The sequence below is a fragment of the Chiloscyllium plagiosum genome, chromosome 16 (genome assembly GCF_004010195.1).
Source record: "Chiloscyllium plagiosum isolate BGI_BamShark_2017 chromosome 16, ASM401019v2, whole genome shotgun sequence".
Classification (NCBI taxonomy): domain Eukaryota; kingdom Metazoa; phylum Chordata; class Chondrichthyes; order Orectolobiformes; family Hemiscylliidae; genus Chiloscyllium; species Chiloscyllium plagiosum.
Window position 1 is genome coordinate 21,059,659 of NC_057725.1, and position 20,071 is coordinate 21,079,729.

The following is a 20,071-nucleotide window of genomic DNA, read 5'->3' on the forward strand; positions in this document are numbered from 1 at the left end:
CAATTGTCAAACATTGTTCACAACTGGATATGGCTGGACTGCAGGACTTACATCCGATCTGTTGGCTGTTAATTGCTGAACTCTGTCTTTCACTTGCTGATGCTGTTTGCACATGGGTAGTCCTGTTTTGTAATTTCATTAGCTTTTCGCCTTTTTTTTTAGGTATGCCTGGTGCTACTCCTGGCATGCCCTCTGCACTCTTCAGGGTTAATCCCTTGGCTTGATGGTAATAGTTGAGTGGGGGAATATATCCGGCCAGGTAGTGTTGGATGTTCCCTTTAAGCTGCACAGGTCTGACGTTCCAGGTAAGGTGGTTGGCGTGCCAACACATATTGCAGCATTGACTAATGATTCCACAAGTAACTAGCGCCCATGGACTTTGGAGGTCCATGCAGAAGAAAAATAAATTATCATGCAGGCTTATCATGGATGACCAGATTGCACTTGTTAGATCTGCTCAAAGCCTGTCCACCCAGCACAGTGATTGCATTGCACAACACAGTGGAGGGTATCCTTGATGTGAATAGGATTCTCTCTGTAAGGACTGGGCAGTGGTTACTCTTGCTATTACAATCACGGACAGTTGCATCTGCAGTATGCAGACAACGATATGAACGTTGCTTCAGATTACAGCAGGATCTTGATCAGATGGGCAAATGGGCTGAGGAGTGGCAGGTGGAGTTTAATTTAGATAAATGCGAGGTGCTGCATTTTGAGAAAACAAATCTTAGCCAGACTTAAACACTTCATGGTAAGGTCCTAGGGAGTGTTGCTGAACAAAGAGACCTTGCAGTGCAGATTCATAGCTCCTTGAAAGTAGAGTTGCAGGTAGATAGGATAGTGAAGAAGGCGTTTGGTATGCTTTCCTTTATTGGTCAGAGTATTGAGTATAGGAGCTGGGAGGTCATGTTGCGGCTGTACAGGACGTTGTTTAGGCCACTTTTGGAATATTGTTTGCAATTCTGGTCTCCTTCCTATCAGAAGAATGTTGTGAAACTTGAAAAGATTCAGAAAAGGTTTCCGAGGATGTTTCCAGGGTTGGAGGATTTGAGCTATAGGGAGAGGGTGAATAGGCTCGGGCTATTTTCTCTGGAGTGTTGGAGGCTGGGGGTGATCTCATAGAGGTTTATAAAATCATGAGGGGCATGGATAGGATAAATAGATGCTGGGGTGGAGGAGTCCAGAACTAGAGGGCATAGGTTTAAGGTGAGAGGGGAAAGATATAAAAGGGACCTAAGGGGCAACTTTTTCACACAGAGGATGGTGTGTGTATGGAATGAGCTGCCAGAGGAAGTGGTGGAGGCTGGTACAATTGCAACATTTAAAAGGCATCTGGATGGATATGTGAATAGGAAGGGTTTGAAGAGATATGGTCCAAGTGCTGGCAAATGGGACCAGATCAGGTTGGGATAACAGGTCGGCATGGATGTGTTGGATGTGTTGTTTCTGTGCTGTACATCTCTATGACTCAATGACTCGGGTAAGTATGTTTTTCCCTCATGTTAGTTCCCTCACCAGCTGCTGCAGACCCTTTAGGACCAGGTCAGTAATGGTGCAGCCAAGTCACTCTTGATGATGTCCCCTGCATAGAGTGCACTCTTAAGGCCTATCCTCCTCCAAGTGCTATTCTCTATAAACTCACTTGTGGAGGGAGCAGAGGCATGTTACATTCCGAAACCAGATTGATTAGCTGGTTTCAATTTCTAGGCAGAAGTGAGCACTACAGATGCTGGAGATTAGAGTCAAGATTAGACTGGTGCTGGAAAAGCACAGCAGGTCAGGCAGCATCTGAGGAGCAGGAAAATCGATGTTTCAGGCAAAAGCCGTTCATCAGGAATGAGATTGGGAGCCTTGGGAGTGGAGAGATAAATGGGAGGGAGGTGGGGCTGGGAGGAAGGTAGCTGAGAGTGCAATAGGTGGGTGGAGGTGGAGTGAACCTTCCGAGGACCCTTTCGCCTGCCTCCAACAAACCCCATCCAGCTGGACACCCTGTGCTGGCCTATTACCTGCCCTCAACCTCTTTATTTCCAACTTTGATCGCTTCAACCTGTCCACCCCCTCTTCCACTCCAACCTCTCACCTTTACAATACGCAGCCCTCCACTCCCTCTGCTCAAACCCCAACCTCACCATCAAACCAGCGGACAAAGGAGGTGCAGTGGTAGTTTGGCACACTGACCTCTACACCGCTGAAGCCAGACGCTAACTCAAAGACACCTCCTCTTACCGCCCCCTCGACCATGATCCCACGCCCCATCACCAAACCATCATCTCCCAGACCATACAGAACCTCATCACCTCAGGAGATCTCCCACCCACAGCTTCCAACCTCATAGTCCGGGAACCCCGCACCACCCGATTCTACCTCCTACCCAAGATCCACAAGCCTGACTACCCCATCCGACCCATCGTCTAAGCCTGCTCCTGCCCCACCGAATTCATCTCCACCTACCTCAATACTGTCCTGTTGCCCTCTGGTCCAGGAACTCTGCATATACGTTTGAGAGACCACCCAAGCCCTCCACCTCCTCCAAGACTCCATTTCCCTAATGCTCAACGCCTCATCTTCACCATGGACATCCAGTCCCTCTCTACACCTCCATCCGCCATGACCAGGGCCTCTAAGCCCTCTGTTTCTTTCTCTCCCAACATCCCCAACAGTACCCTTCCACTGACACTCTCATTCATTTGGCTGAACTGATCCTCACCCTTAACAATTTCCCCTTTGAATCCTCCCACTTCCTCCAGACGAAAGGGGTAGCCATGGGCACATGCGTGAGCCCCAGCTATGCCTGTCTCTTTGTCGGCTATGTAGAACAGTCCATCTTCCGGAGTTACACCGGCACCATTCCCACCTCTTCCTTCGTTACATTGATGACTGCATTGGCGCCACCTCGTGCTCCCACGAAGAGGTTGAACAGTTCATCAACTTCATCAACGCATTCCGCCCCAACCTTAACTTCACCTGGACCATCTCTGACACCTCCCTCCCCTTCCTGGACCTCTCCATCTCCATCAACGATGACTGACTCAACACTGACATTTTTTACAAACCCACCGACTCCACAGCTACCTGGATTACAGCTCTTCCCACCCTACCTCCTGCAAAAATGCTATCGCATATTTCCAATTCCTCTGTCTCCACCGCATCTACTCCCAGGAGGACCAGTTCCACCACAGAACACACCAGATAGCCTCCTTCTTTAAAGAACGCAATTTCCCCTCCCACGTGGTTGATGATGTCCTCCAATGCATCTCAACTACATCCCGTACCTCCGGCCTCAAATCCCACTCCTCCAACTGTAAAAGGACAAAGCCCCCCCGGTCCTCACCTACCATCCCACCAACCTCTGCATAAACCACATCATCCGCCAACATTTACACCACCTCCAAACGGGCCCCACGAGCAGGGAAATATTTCCCTCCCCACCCCTATCCGCTTTCCGCAAAAACTGGTCCCTCCTTGACTACCTCGCCAGATCCACACCCCCTAACAATCCATCCTCCCCTCCCAGCACCTTCCCTTGCCACCGCAGGAATTGCAAAACCTGCACCCACATCTCTCCCCTCACCTCCGACCAAGGCCCCAAAGGAGCCTTCCACATCTATCAAAGTTTCACCTGCATTTCCACACATATCATTTATTGAATCCGTTGCTCCTGATGTGGTCTCCTCTACATTGGGGAGACCGGACGCCTTCTCACAGAGCACTTCAGAGAACATCTCCGGGAAGCCCGCACCTATCAACCCACCGCCCCCGTGGCCCTACATTTCAACTTCCCCTCCCACTCTGCCGAGGACATGCAGGTCCTGGGCCTCCTTCACCACCACTCTCCCACCACCTGACACCTGGAGGAAGAACGCCTCATCGTCCGCCTCGGGATCCTTCAACCCCATCGCAACAATGTGGACTTCACCAGTTTCCTCATTTCCCCTCCCCCACTTTAGCCCAGTTCCAACCTTCCACTCAGCACCATCCTCATGACCTGTCCCACCTGTCAATCCTCCTTCTCACCTATCCGCTCCACCCTCCCATCCGACCTATCACCTTCACACCCACCTCCATCCACCTATTGTACTCTCAGCTACCTTCCCTACAGCCCCACACCCCCCCTCTCCCATTTATCTCTCCACCTCCACAGCTCCCTGCCTTCATTCCTGATGAAGGGCTTTTGTCCAATTTTCTTGCTCCTCGGATGCTGCCTGACTGGTTATGCTTTCCCAGCACCACTCTAATCCTGGCTTCACCGTCTCCTGAGTCTGACTTGCCTTCATTGGATTTCACAGCAACTTAGGTGGGATTTATACATGTGCAGTTAATCTGAAGTCAGAGACCTGACCGCACAACCACTGCATTTGAATGATCCATTTCCCCCTATTTATACCACAATCAACTTTGCCTTTGTATCGATCCATATCTATGCAGACTAGTAAATATTCAAAAGTGCTTCAGGCTGTGAGGCTAGTCCACTATTCACTCCAAATAACAGCCAATAATTAAAACAAGTACTATTTATAATTTCTTCTGCAAAAATATTCATCAGTGGAATATGTAAAGTAGTTCTGAAAGTGTTTCTCTCGTGATTGAATATTGGTTTTTGTAAGGATGCGTCCAATTTTCAGATTCAACAGAACTGAAGTCATGCATGCACTAGACAAATGGTGATACTGTGACTGTTCCAATATCCTCTCGATCCACATGAACTTACTTAAGGAAGCAGTAAATGTTAAGTAACCGCATCTATGTAGAACTCCGTCGACGAAATTTGTGTGATAACCAATACATTATGTTGCCTTCTTTACAAATGTAACTGCTGATGTTTGCACAAATGCTCAGTCAATTTAACATTGACAGAAATCAAAGTAGCATTTTTACGCTTAAATTTTGTCATTAATTTTAACTGATGCCACAACCCATAGTTGACACAAAAAGTGTCAAGAAAGTCAATGAGAAAATAATTGATCTCATGTCATATCTGCTTATAGAAACAAGGGAACATAAAAAATGGAACAGGAGTCATCCATGCAAATGACCATGGCTGGAGCGTGGCAACATATTATACTTTTCTCTGTATTTATTTGTTAAATACAAGTGACAATAAATCTTTCAATTCATCCTCCTCAGTACCTTGTTCCTGCTTTTGCCCACTGAGCTTTGTTCCCTTTAGCCTTAAGAACTATATCTATATCCTTCTTCAAAGCATTCAGTGTTTTGGCTTCAACTGCTTTCTGTGGCAGAGAATTCCATAGGCTCATCGCTGTTTGAAGAAATTTCTCCTCATCTCCAAAGCTCACAATCTTCTATTATATAAAGGATTTGCTTCATCTCGGTTTAACTGGATGACCCCCTAGTTCTAAATTCCCCAACATAGAGTCATAGTGATGTGCAGCACAGAAACAGATCCTTCGATCCAACTTATTCATGCTGACCAGATATCCAAAATAAATCGAGTCCCATTTGCCAGCATTTGGCCCATATCCCTCCAAATCCTTCCTATTCATATACCCATCCAGATGCCTTTTAAATATTGTATTTTAATATTTAAACATTAAATATCAGCCTCCACCACTTCCTCTGGCAACTCATTCCATACATGCACCATTCTCTGCGTGAAAAAGTTGTCCCGTGGGTCCCTTTTAAATGTTTCCTGTCTCACCGTACACCTATGCTCTCTAGTTTTGGACTCCTGGGAAAAAGACCTTGTTAAATTACTCTATCCATGGCACTCATGATTTTATAAACCTCTTTAAGGTCACCCTAGAGTCTCCGACATTCCAGGAAAACAGCCCTAGCCGAATTAGCCTCTCCCTATAGCTCAAACCCTCCAATCCTGACAACATGCTTGTAAACCTTTTCTACTCGCTTTGGAGAGGCTGAACAGGCTGGGGCTGTTTCCCCTGGAGCGTCAGAGGCTGAGGGGTGACCTTATCGAGGTTTACAAAATTATGAGGGGTATGGATAGGGTAAATAGGCAAAGTCTTTTCCCTGAGGTTGGGGACTCCAGAACTAGAGGGCATAGGTTTAGCATGAGAGGGGAAAGATATAAAAGAGACCTACGGGACAACTTTTTCACGCAAAGGGTGGTACGTGTATGGAATGAGCTGCCAGAGGAAGTGGTGGAGGCTGGTACAATTGCAACATTTAAGAGGCATTTGGATGGGTATATAAATAGGAAGGGTTTGGAGGGATATGGGCCGGGTGCTGGCAGGTGGGACTAGATTGGGTTGGGATATCTGGTCGGCATGGACGGGTTGGACCGAAGGGTCTGTTTCCATGCTGTACATCTTTATGACTGTAAGTTTCATTGCAAAATTCCTGTGGCAAGCAGACCAGAACTGAATGCAGTATTCCAAAAGTAGCCTAACCAATGTCCGATACAGCTGCAACATGACCTAACAACTCCTATATTCAACGCCCTGACCAATAAAAGCAAGCATATCAAACACTGCCTTCACTATCCTGTCTATCTGGGATTCCACTTTCAGGGAACTATCAACCTGCACTTCAAGGTCTCTTTGTTCAGGAACAGTCCCCAGGACCTTACCATTAAGTGTATATGTCAGGCCCTGATATGCTTTTCCAAAATGCAGCACCTCCCATATATCTAAATTAATCTCCATCTGCCATGTGGGCTACGAAGTTACGGCTGGAGAAGGGGACTGGCAGGAGCTGATGTAGATATAATGGACCAAATGGCCTCCTTCTGTGCTGTAAACTTTTATGAATCTAATATCATGGAATACATTACAATTTCCTGAACACTGGTTTAAAATTGTATTTGAAAGATTCTTTTCTCCCGAGTTGGGTGGGTGCATCAGCAGCATTCCCTCTAAAAAAGCCCACCCGCCTGTACTCCCCACGTTCATACCTCGTAGTTGGGGGGAGCTGGATTAAAAGTTGGGCTGGATGGCCGGAAAATAGCTGAGGAAGATGAATGTTGCCGAGACAGGCTACACACGTGAGGGAAGCCTGCTGTGGATGTCCAGCACTGTGTCCAAAAAAAATACAAATGTAAAATATAAAAATTCCACATGCCTCATTCATGACATGCCATACGACCTAACTCTCTGGACACATACCTGTCGGCTCTTCGTAATCACTATGTGCTCCTCAATGCCGGTCCATCTGTATCTCGGACCCCTTGTAGTCCTTATGCAACTTCACCTTAATGGGAAGGCGATGGCCTCGAGATATTACTGCTGATCTACTAATCCAGAAACTTAACTAAAGTTATGGGGACCTGGGTTTGATTCCTGCCACAGCAAGTGGTGGAATTTGTATTTAATTTTTAAGAATCTGGAATAAAAGATCTAATGATGACCATTAAACCATTGTCAATTGTCGGAAAAATCCATCTGGTTCACTAATGTCATTGAGGAAAGGAAATCTGTAATCCTCACCTGGTCTGACCTACATATAAATCCAGAGCGACAGCAATGTGGTTGACTCTCAATTGCCCTCTGAAATGGCTTAGCAAGCCACTCATTTCAAGCGTGGCTCGGGATGGGTAATAAATGCTGACCAGCTGGCAAGGCCCACATCCCACAAATGAATTTTTAAAAAATTACCATCCCATTAGATCTTACATCTACAAACACACAGGAGAAAAATAAAGTTCTATTAAAAGATTCAACTAAAAGTTGCATTGTGCACTCTATTGAGAAAAACACTCTCAATCTTAAAAAAGGCGTCCTGGCCAACCTTGATAGGTCTGACATGTTTTGATAGGCCTTTATGTATTGGACAGGTCTTTGACAGGATTAACAGTTCCAAGGAGTTAATGCATTTATTAACATAAATCCTTTCTTAACAATCTGAAAGAGTATCTGACAGCCCGCAAGGGTACCTGAAGTCCCATCAAATGGCATCCGAAACCCCCTCCAAACGAAGTATCTGCACCCTTCTCCCTGCCTTAAAGGTATCTAAATGAACCCATCCTCGAAGTGTCTTGGGACCATATCCAAACGGTAGCCCAGCTCTGATACAGATATTATAGCTTTCCAAAAGAAATACACTGTGAAGAGAGCTGCTGTGATGGGTTTGCACTGTGCTCTCTGGGTTCTGTGCAGCGGGGTTACCAAAATGGCCATTAAAATGGGCGGTTGCCTCCTGGAACTGCAGACATGTGAAGCTTGAGCTAACACCATTCCCACGGAATTAGGGAGAGCAACATTGGAGGTAGAAATTGCACCTCCAGCCAATTAAAACTCCACAAGGCCACTGACATCAGTAGGAGTGCATTCCCGTTGTTGGCAGCATGGAGGATTTTAAAGGACCGTAGCCCACATTAACTTAGAACATAGAAAAATACAGCGCAGTACAGGCCCTTTGGCCCTCGATGTTGTGCTGATCCAAGCCCACCTAACCTACACTAGCCCACTATCCTCCATATGCCTATCCAATGCCCGTTTAAATGCCCATAAAGAGGGAGAGTCCACCACTGCTACTGGCAGGGCATTCCATGAACTCACAACTCGCTGAGTAAAGAATCTACCCCTAACATCTGTCCTATACCAACTCCCCCTTAATTTAAAGCTATGCCCCCTCATAATAGCTGACTCCATACGTGGAAAAAGATCATCTGAAGCTTCCCTCACACCCACCTCAGTCCTGAACATTATACCCAAAAAGTTGACTTCTCCATCTCCTGATGCTGCCTGACATGCTGTGGTCTTGCAGCCTCCTGCTTGTCTACCTTGGATTCCAGCATCAGCAGTTTTTTGACTTTAATTCTTTAGATGGCAAGACTGTTCTATGAAGTGAGAGTATCCGACCATTAGCCCAGTACCCCGTCTTTTTGTTACTCTTACCAAAGTGAATCACCTCACACTTACCTACATTGAACTCCATTTGCCACTGTTCTGCCCAGCTCTGCAACTTATCTATCTCCCGCTGTAACCTGACACATCCTTCCTCACTGTCAACAACTCCACCGACTTTCGTATCATCCGCAACTTGCTCACCCAACCTTCTAGCCCCCACCAGCCCACATATTGTTTTCCATTTACCTGCATATGTACACTGGGCACAGTTTTATTTCTCATGGAAGAGGTCTGTCCAGGGCCCTCTTGATATGGGCCATGGTTTTGCTTATGCGCACCTGGCAAGCTTCATGCATTTGCTGGGCATCCCAGGGTGATGAGAATGGAACTTTGCAGCTGTTGTATCACTTGGAGTGACTCTTGGCTGGGTCATGGAATGCAAAGGGGAGTTTTGGTGGAGACTTTGATAGAAATTGAGCTGGGAAAGAGAGGGGAGGTGACCAGGATGGAGGATTCCGAGAGGTGGAAGGTTATTGGGAGGGAGAGACCACTTTGGCCTATTGAAGTCTATGCTGGTTGTAGGGTTGGGGGATCAAAATCTAAATGAAATTCTCATACCAAATGCATTCGTGGATAGCCCTTTTTTCCTCTCTGTTCATACGTGGGATACGATATCACTGGCAAGGCCAACATTTAATGGCCATCCCTAGTTGGCCTTGAGAAGTGATGGTGAGCCATTTCTTTCATCCAATACACTACTCTTTGTAACTTGTTAGAAAGGGAGTTCCAGGAATTTGTCCCAGTACCAATGCAAGAACAGTAATTTTGAGGAAAACATTTTTGTTGATGATGGGCCAGATATCTTCTGTATTGGAGCTCCCCCTGCAGGCCTTATGGAGTATTGTGTCCATCTGAAATGTTCTGTCAATTGGTCACTCTGCTCCAAAGAGTAAATTGGCTTGCCAGAGCATAGTTACAATGGCATCAATCACACATGGAACTTTGCACCCTTTTCCTCCAAACATGAAACAAGCACTTGCCTGTTCTCATGCTAGCATTTTGTCTTGGACCTACTGCAGTGCTCCAGCAAGGCTCAACCAAGCTGAGTAACATCTCACCTTACGCTTGGGAACCTTTGAGCCTTCAGAACTCAAAATTGAATTCAGAGCATGAACGCCTTCTTCCATGTCCTTAATCGACTCCCACACCCCTAGTCCTGTCAGGACTTGGCTTGCTTCTAGCACACCGTACTCATTTTCACCCAGTCATAGTCCCCTTCATTATCACCTGTCTGAACTTCCCTTCTTCGTGGTGATCAACAATCACTTTGCCTGCCTGAACTTTTTTTTCTCTCTCTCGCTGTGCTGCATTTCTACCTATTTGCGCACTCTTTTCTCTCCCCTAACTCCCTCATCATCAGTGTAAATTCTGCTTGCTGATTTTCACCTCCCTATTTCAAATGTTAAATTGTAATATTATTTAGATTGCATCTTAGCACTGTGCTCAGACTTTAACTGAAATTGCCTCTGACCTAAGTTTCTTTGTTTCAGAGAGCCGGTGGATGAGGTTTTGCAGATACCTCCTTCATTGTTAATGTGTGGGGGTTGTCAACAGAATATTGGAGATCGCTATTTCCTGAAAGCTATTGATCAGTATTGGCACGAAGACTGTCTGAGTTGTGACCTGTGCGGCTGTAGACTGGGAGAAGTGGGGAGGAGATTGTACTATAAACTAGGCAGAAAGCTCTGCCGAAGGGACTACCTCAGGTAAGATAGCTTTATTTAATTCAAATTATTTCAATTTTTATTTAATACTGAATCCCCTGTATGTAAAAGCAGTGCTTCATCATTGCTTGAAAAATTTGAGTATATACTGTTTAAACTCTGTGCTGTTAAGGTAAATTATCAGAATCAGACCAGGTGATTACGTACAAAAATGTGACTTTAATATTTCCATGTGATAAATTTTTCACATTCATGTCTCACACAAGTACTTTACTTCAATCTCTTTGAAGTTAAACAAAGGTAAAACTTGATGAAGATGATGTCATAGAAGAATTGCTAAACCATATCATTTCACAACGAGTGAACAAAAAAACCGAACAACTTCTCCTTGTAGATTAATACAAAATAACAAAGATTTCACATTTCTCTACATCAGTGGATTGTGTTTTTCTTTTAATTAATTGAATTAAAATATAGCATTCTCCCTCAAAGACTGGCCAAACATCACCCTCACAAAAAGCTAACTGACCTGGCAGCCTTTGCTGTACCTGATTTGGAGACAGTTTTTTAAAAATCTCGTGCTATTTGTGACTACACAAGGCCAGATACTACTGCAGAACTTGTGAGTTGTTTATTAGTAGCTGAGGCAGGCTAATAAGTTGTTTATTATTTCCTACCTTGAATTGAATCAATACCAGTCACAATTCAAACATCCTGCATCTTATTTCTTTGTAAATTTATGTGAATACTCTTTATGATAAAGACCCAACATTTGTCCAAAGACCTTCTGTGCAAGTGTGATTAAGAAATTCTGAAAATGACTGCTTCTCGCAATGGTTCCTTGTCTCCACTGTTTGGAGGTTTTTTTCCATTGACACATTCGAACTTTTGTATGTTCAGGAGGCCTGTGCACAGACTAAAGCTTTGCTGTCTATTCATTTCAACATCATGCAGATACAACTGCATGAAAACAGCATGAAAATTGTGAAGAATAGGAGTGCAGATTAAGAAAATCAAGAAAAATGGATTAGATTGCATCATGTTATTTCTGGATATTGAGTTAGGGTTAGGGTTGGTAACCTGACTGACTGCAGGAAATTGGAAGCACATTAAGCCAAGTGCAATCCCATTCTCATCAGAAAGTCATGATGTGGAAGTGCCGGTGTTGGACTGGGGTGGACAAAGTCAGAAGTAACACGTCACTAGGTTAAGTAACATATTAAATTTGGGCGGCACGGTGGCACAGTGGTTAGCACTGCTGCCTCACAGCGCCAGAGACCCGGGTTCAATTCCCGCCTCAGGTGACTGACTGTGTGGAGTTTGCATGTTCTCCCCGTGTCTGCGTGGGTTTCCTCCGGGTGCTCCGGTTTCCTCCCACCATCCAAAGATGTGCAGGGTAGGTGAATTGGCCATACTAAATTGCCCGTAGTGTTAGGTAAGGGGTAAATGTAGGGGTATGGGTGGGTTTCGCTTCGGCGGGTCGGTGTGGACTTGTTGGGCCGAAGGGCCTGTTTCCACACTGTAATCTAATCTAATCTAATCTAATCTAATTAAATCTTTCAGCTTAGATTTCTGGATATTATTAGTGGAGTATGAAAGCAGGAGTAGGTCTTTCAACCCTCACACTTGTTCTCCCATTTTGTTAGACCATGGTTGCTCTGTAGCACAACTCCATTTCCCTCACCATGCTTTGTGTCCCTTAATACCCTGAAATCTATCAATTATTGTCTTGAAATTTTCAATTGAGCCAGTGTCCTCAGGTTCCTATCGGGAGCAAGTTCCTGATCTCCACCATGGAACAGGAACTTTGCATAATTTTCTCTTCTGAGGAGAGCTTGGCTTTCTTTCAGATAGATCTGTTTGCACTGACCTACACTGAGCATTTGATAATAACCAAGAGTTGTATCTGTATCATCTTTAATAACTAGATAAGTAATACAGCTGTCATATTTCAAGCTTTCCTCCAGCATTCCACCATGTAACAATGATTGAAAAATGTCCATTTGAAAATTAGATTTGAGAATAATTGCTAGTTACTATCATAATTAGTTTGTGGAGGATGCACACATCTATAGATGAATAATGGACAATGGCAGTTCAATGTCATGGAGCCATTTATGGCACCGAAGGAGGACACTTGCCCCTTAAAGTCCATTCTAGTTGTCTGCAGTGCAATCCAGTCAGTCCCATTCCTCTACATGATCCCTGTAGTCTTTCACCTGTGGGTTTTTTTTTCCTTCAAGTGTTCCTCTTATTCCATTTTGAAGTTTCTATTTTCATCACTCTCATGAGCAGTAATGTCCAGGCCATTACTACGTTAAAAAAGCCTCATCCCCACATTTCCCCTGCATCTCTTGCCCAAGATGTTAAATCTGCACCCTCCAATCTTGTACCATCAGGCCATGTGAACTGTTTGTGCTTTGTCTATCTTCTCCAAACCTGCCATCAACTTGTATACCTCTGTCAACTCACCAACAAATCTTGTTTACTCCATGGAGGTCAACTGAATTTTAACATTTTAACTCTGTCACAAAAACTTCACATCCCTGCAATAATTCGATAAACCTTCTCTGGACCCTGTCTGAGACCCTTACATCCTACCGAAAGTGTGGTGACCAGTATTAGATTCAGTGCTCTAGTAGGGGTCTAACCAGAGCTTTATAAACGTTCAACATAATTTACATGCTTTTGTAATCACTATCTCTGTTTATGAAACCCATCTGGTTTACTTGGCACTCTCTCAATATGTCTGTCCACTTTCAAAGAACAAAGAAGAAAAGAACAAAGAAAATTACAGCACAGGAACAGGCTCTTCAGCCCTCTAAGCCTGCGCCAATCCAGATCCTCTATCTAAACCTGTCGCCTATTTTCTAAGGATCTGTGTCCCTCTACTCCCTGCCCATTTATGTGTGTCTGTTGTGACCTTACTGAGTGTTGGCTCAGACTCATGGGCCAAATTAGCACCCCCGTTTCTAATTCTCATGACTGTCCATTTTCACCCTGCCATACAAGGTTATGGAAGTGAAAGTCAGTTTGTATTGAGGATGTTACAGATATACAGTCAAAAGTTCATGTCAAGGTCAAATGTGGCATCAAGGGTTAGGGTTAGTTTAACCTTCCAAATGTTGATGCTGGAAACTTCTGTTCTATATGTGCTTCATTTCCCCACAATAGACATCCCTGAGCAATCTAAAAAATTGGTCAAGTGTGAATTTTCTGAAATGTGCTTTCTGACTTCCTTGACATTTTTGTTTCATTCATTCACGGGATGTCAGTGCGTCTAGTTGGACCAGCATTTATTGCCCATCCTTTATTGCCCAGAGAGCAGTTAACAGTCAACCACATTGTTATGGATTTGGAGTCACAAGTAAATCAGACAAGATAAATTAGGCAAATTTCCTTCCCTAAAGAACATTAGTGAACCAAATGGGTTTTTCCTGACAGTAGGCAGTAGTTTAATGGTCATCATTAAAATTTTATTTCCAGATTATTATTGAATTAAAATTCCACCATCTGCCATGATTTGCCTTTCCAAACTGCAGCACTTCATTTATCTAAATTAAACTCCACCAGCCACTCCTCAGCCCTTTGGTCCATCTGATCAAGATTCCAATGTATTCTGAGATAACCTTCTTCACTATGTACTACACCTCTAATTTTGGTGTCATCTGCAAACTTTCTAACTATACCTCCTATGTTCATATCCAAATCATTTATATAAATGACAAAAAGTGGTGGACCCAGCAATGATTCTTGTGGCACTCCACTGGTCACAGGCCTCCAGTCTGAAAAGAAGATATTTTCTAATTAACTTGCTCAGAAAGGTTATTACATGCCTCTAGAGCAATAAGAACTTGAACCAGGCCACTGATTCAGAGGTAGGGACATGTCCACAGCACAAGAGCCGATGTGTGATTGGAGGAATGCACTGATAATCAAGCTTCACTGCTCCAATACTCACACCATTCATGTAATTGTGTTCATGCAGTCACTAAAACAGGCAACTAATACCCATATATACCATGATTCAGAGTAGAAGACACTTTGACCAGGATTCTTTAACAAATTGAAAAATAATTTGTTCGTTATTGATGAAAGCTATTCCTAAACCAATTGACAAAAATGGTCTGAAACCAAACTATCGTCTAGTATTAAAAACAATATCCCTTAATCCCAGCCAAACACATTCACACAATGCAAATCCACTACAAACACTGCAGAAAAGGTATTGAAGAAAAGGAAACAAAGCCCTTATTGGCCAATAGTTCAATAGGGATGAAGTTTGTCTCTTCTAGAAACTGATTTTTATGACCTCCGCTAAATCTCTTACAGCCTTAGATCAAAACAAGAAGCTTTTTCACAAGCTTTGATTATTTTGGAAATCTGGTGTGATCTCAGCCTTTGAATAGTGGTCACCAGTTAGCCTTTTAGGATTGGTCAATATATTCCAAAAATTCACCCAGGAGAAGAAGGGTAGAGATGCAGCTTTTTCACCTTGTGATGATGCTGTCACTTTAACAAGGTTATTTTGTCCTTGGTTTTTTTAAGAGAAGTTGGAAAGACAGAGGTGCTGAAATGTTACGGAAAGAGCCTAAATTAACAATGGCAGGGAAGTGGCCAGATCCCCCAGTTCAGGTTCTCTCTAGTTTGGTTTTAGCAGGCAGTCAGAAACTGCTGCAGTGGAAAAAGGTTCCGTGCTTCAGCAGATTATTCTTGACTGGCTTCTATCTCTGCAATCTCTCTTGCCTGTAAGAACCTGTGTTTGCATTTACTTTATGCCAAGGGGTGTGTTTATGAGATGTTATGGAAATTGGAACAGCTCCTTCGTTAAGTTGCGTAAAGTTTCCAAAAGTTATTCTAAATTCTGTTTTCTTTTGTTTGTGTTTCAACTGTTGTGCTTAAGTAACTGTTATTTTGCTTCAAGTCGAGTGGTTTGACCAGCTGCGTCACACCTGGAATATCCACTTCACATCTCCCTTCAAAATAAGAAAAAGTTAGGATCTAGGCTCCCTTCTTGAAATATTTTGAAGGGGTCTTGCCTGGTCCAGAATGACTTGCTTACTGCTACTGTTCTTTATTCCAACTGTCCACAATGTTTTTACTGTCTTTCAGCCATTCCTCAGGTGTTTGACACAGAAACCCAGTCTGGCCAGGGCTGCGAGGCAACCATCAGCTCCTGTGGTCTCCTCTAAATAGCTTAGTGCCTTCTGTGCTTTCCACTCAGTCCCCTGGAATAAATATGTGTTCCCAACATCTGGTTCCATGTTTTCCTTCCAGGCAGTTCCTGGCACCACTCATTTGAGTGTCAAGCTGTTCTCTGGGTCCCTTAGTTCTTTAAAATAGGTGTATAGAACTGATGCTGATCTGGCATGGGGTGACAACCCCAATTTGAAAATCTCAGATACTTCAAGCTTGAGATCTATGCAAAGCCATGGGATAATTAATTTATCACTTAGTCATTTGGTAATGTAGAACTTGAGTATTGTTTTTAAAAAATGACATTTTGTTAAAGCTTTTTCCTTGGAATCATCAGGATAATTCACAAAAATATTAATGTAAGGGGTCACCAATATTTCACAATTAGCAATTTTCTGAACATACTCAACCTGCCTGCACTAACAAAGCTAACAATATTATGCCTAGCATTAGATGTAATCTGCAGTTGTACATTTCTGAATATGTGAAGAGTTACACCGACATTCAATTTAGGATTATCAATCAGGCTCACAGTGTGAAACCACATATGTTAATACATAGGTTCCAGTTCTTTGCAGAGGTAAAGAACATTTATATGCAGGTTATATTGCTTCATTTCTCAGGACAATACTTTGATCAATGAGTCAACCTGCCTGATTTATAATTTATATATTGGCAGTTAACTGTCAATTATCATGAACTAGTGCATTCTCCATTGCAAAGCCTGTACCAATCAGAGTCCCCTTGCAAACTAATCAGTACTCTCCTCTAATACAATATTAACATTGGTAAAATTAAAGGCTGCATCACCAAATAATTCAAAATGTTCAGACACCCCTGGCAAAGGGAAGTACACTTTTTAGCAATTAAGAGCAGAAATCTTGGCCCTGGAGCTCCTCGTACTCTCCTTTATTATAGCAATATTGCTTTTACCCACTTAGCAACACTGTTGCCCTCAAATTGTTCTATTGCACTGATGAGTGGAAAGAATCTTGATGAGTGCAGATTTAGTTTGTGTTCTTCCTGCTTTAAGCTAACTTCCTTCCTCTTTTTTCCTAGACTATTTGGTCAAGATGGACTTTGTTCTGCTTGTGACAAACGCATCCGTGCCTACGAAATGACCATGCGAGTAAAAGACAAAGTTTACCACCTGGAGTGTTTTAAATGTGCTGCCTGTCAAAAGCATTTCTGTGTCGGAGACAGATATTTGCTCATCAACTCAGACATTGTCTGTGAACAGGACATTTATGAATGGACTAAAAATGGGATGATCTAGAATTACACCTGATACTCTGCACGAATGGGTCTCAGTATTGTCTATATGTGAATTCATCCTTTTGTAAGAGCCTATAAATGTTAAGGACTTGTACAGATATTTTATTAACATAAGCTGTGAAGGTTTCATTTATATACACACTCTACTGTGAAATATTAACTTCTGCAGCTTCATTAAGGAGACCGATATGAATGTCATCTTAGTAATTGTGATGAATACTTACTCCTCATAAATAAACTGCTCAGTTTGACTTCTGACAGATTGACTTGGCTCTAGATCTCATTGTCGGCTTCAATTTCAGATGAGGACAAAAGCAGAATGCTGAAGGAGAATGGGGGTATTTTTCTTTGGCAACAAGGCAAATTGCAAGTTAGTATTTATTTTTACTTGCTCATGGATGTGTGCACTGAACACAAGAGCAGTATTTCTTGCCTCTTCCTAGATACTCTTGAGAAGTTGGTGACGTTTTCACCTACTGTATTTCCATGCATTGAAGATACACTCAGAGTGCTGTTTAGAAGTAAGCTCCAGAACTCTGACTCAGCCATTTGTCAATTTATTTGACACAATCATTGTCTGAGCTGATGATGCCACCTCTTCATTCGTCAGCAATTTCAGAGCATAAAAGTTCAAAAGCTATTTTTGCATAAATGTACTTTATAAGAGTTTTTGGTTTAATTCAAACAAGTAATAGGTCAATACAAAAACGGGGGAAGAAAAGGAAACTCTAATAAGTAAACAGTCATAAAGGTGTTGTTTAGCAGATTACAAGATTATTAGATCAGCCACTACAATTTAAAACCACAGAAAATTGCAGAGTGCCAGAAAGAGGCCATTCAGCCTATCAGGTCTGCACTAGCTCTCTGAGCATTTCAGTTAGTGCCATTCTTCTGCTTTCTCCCTCGAACCTCACACGTTCTTCCTTTTCAGATAACAGTTTAATTTACCTTTAAATTTACGTTTAAATGTCTTATTTGAGCCTCCCTTCACCATACTGTCAGCCAGTGCATTCCATAACCACTCACTGCGTGGAAATGTTTTCATTTTGCTGTTGTTTGTTTTGCCAGTTAATTTAAATCTTTCCTCTTTCCTCATTCTCTCACAAGTGGGAAGAGCTTCTCCCTGTATACTTTGTTTGCTTTGTCCAGATCTTTCATAATTTCAAATGTCTCTCTAAAATCTCCTCACAGCCTTCTCTTCTCCAAGTCAAAAAGTCCTAACAACTCCTGTCTCTCCATGAAACTGAAGTTCCCCAAGCCTGGAATCATTCTCATGAAGCCTTTATGCACTCCTTCGATGTTCACATCTTTCTTTAAGTGTGACACCCAGACTTGGTCATGAGACTCAAGCTGAACTGGTATCTTCTCCAAGTTCAAAATAACCATCTTGCTCTATACTCATTGTCCCTACTGTTTAAGCCCAAGATACTGAATACTTTATTAACTGCTCTCTCACTGTCCTACTACTGTCAATGATTAATGGCCTATAAATCCAGATTCCTCTGCTCCTCTACTTCTTATGTTTTCCCACGTTCTTCTGATAAAAATTAGTTCCCTCACATTTCTCTGCATTTGCCACCTCTCTACCCACTCTACCAACTTGTCTCTGTCCTTTCAAAGATCCACATGATCCTACTCTTGTTCAGAATGTTTCCAAGGTTTATACATTTGCATGTTTTGAAATTGTTTTTAGCCTGCTGGATATCTCATTTTATTAAGGGAAGATTGTCAGCATTTCAATGGAACATTAAAGAGCACAGGATTTTTAGCAGGCATCAAATTTAATGAATATTTAATTCCATTGCTCTTTTAATAAGAAAATAAGGAGCGATACAACATAAGTTAGAGCTTTTTTTGAAGGTTGTTAATTCCCCATGATAGCATATTTTAAATTAATGCATTCTTAAAATGACTTTGTATATTAAAAAAATCTGCAATACAATCTCAAGTTTCAATGCTGTTTTCATTGCGACTGTAATTAATGCAATAACCAAGAGTGAATGATTTAGTGGGTAGTTTTAACTACTTTGGTTTAGATTATCCTGTGGCAGTACAGTCAGGATCTAAGTGCATTAGGACATGATTTATCTTTGCTGAAACTGGGAAAGGCTGATACTGTTAATTACCTCCTGTGTCTCTTCAGCTAAGTAATACGGCAGAACAGGAATATGAGTCATCACAGCAGTGTACCAGAACATACCAGTCTATTTTAGGGTGGACGGGTGTGGGGACAAGGAGTTGAGTATGGGGTGATGGAGATGGGTTTGTGGGGCAGAGGGGTGTAGAGTTTATATGAAGGGAGTAGACTAAAGGGCCACTGTGAAGTTAAGGACTGGGCAAGTCTTAGGAAGAGAGACCAAAATGGTGGCATCATAAAAGAGAAAGTAAGATTTTTTCCTTGTTGCTGTTTAGATCTGTATTTATTGCTCATCTTGATTGCCCAGAGAGCAGTTAAAGTGCAACCACTGTGGGTCACATGAGGCCAGACCAGGTAAGGATGACAGATTACTTTCCTCAAAGGACGTTAGTGAACCAGGTGGACTTTGACAACAATGGTTACATCGTCACTGTTAGACTCACTTTTTCTTTCAGATTGTCATTGAAATTCAATTTCACCATCTGGATTCAAACCAATGTTCCCAGGTCAGGAATTCCTGATGAAGGATTTGTGCCTGAAATGTCAATTCTCCTCCTCCTCAGATGCTGCCTGACCTGCTGTGCTTTTCCAGCACCACACTCTTGACTCTGATGTCCAGCATCTGCAGTCCTCACTTCCTGTCTGGATTACTAACCTAATGACATTACCATTGCATCCCATAGTGTGTAACTAACACAGGGTTCATCTAAAAACCATGTCCAAATTAGATAATCAAAGAGCTACAAAAATTGGAATGCTGGGGAAGAATTTATTTAATATGATATTACAATGCAGAATCTGTAATTTTGAATGTGATTTCTATATTCCTCGGAATTCCCGGCAGTGTCTGATGAACTGAAATTATCTTGGTAAGTAAGCATGAACAAGGGTGTTTTCAGAATAAAAGCAAAAGAGATAACTAAATTAGACAAGTAACATGATAGGTCCAAGTTTAAAAATACAGTATCATTCTTAGG

At 42.7% G+C, this 20,071-nt stretch overlaps 1 protein-coding gene across 1 annotated transcript in view; it reads left to right on the forward strand.

Moving 5' to 3' along the window:
* lmo2 (LIM domain only 2 (rhombotin-like 1)) overlaps nucleotides 1–17,217 on the forward strand; it is a 20,076-nt gene extending 2,859 nt beyond the window's left edge. Inside the window, exons 3-4 of the mRNA XM_043706398.1 lie at nucleotides 10,299–10,528; nucleotides 16,742–17,217. Coding sequence (XP_043562333.1) covers nucleotides 10,299–10,528; nucleotides 16,742–16,958 — 447 coding nt within the window. The 3' untranslated portion in view covers nucleotides 16,959–17,217. The remainder of the gene's footprint in view (nucleotides 1–10,298; nucleotides 10,529–16,741) is intronic.
* The last annotated feature ends 2,854 nt before the right edge of the window (nucleotides 17,218–20,071 follow it).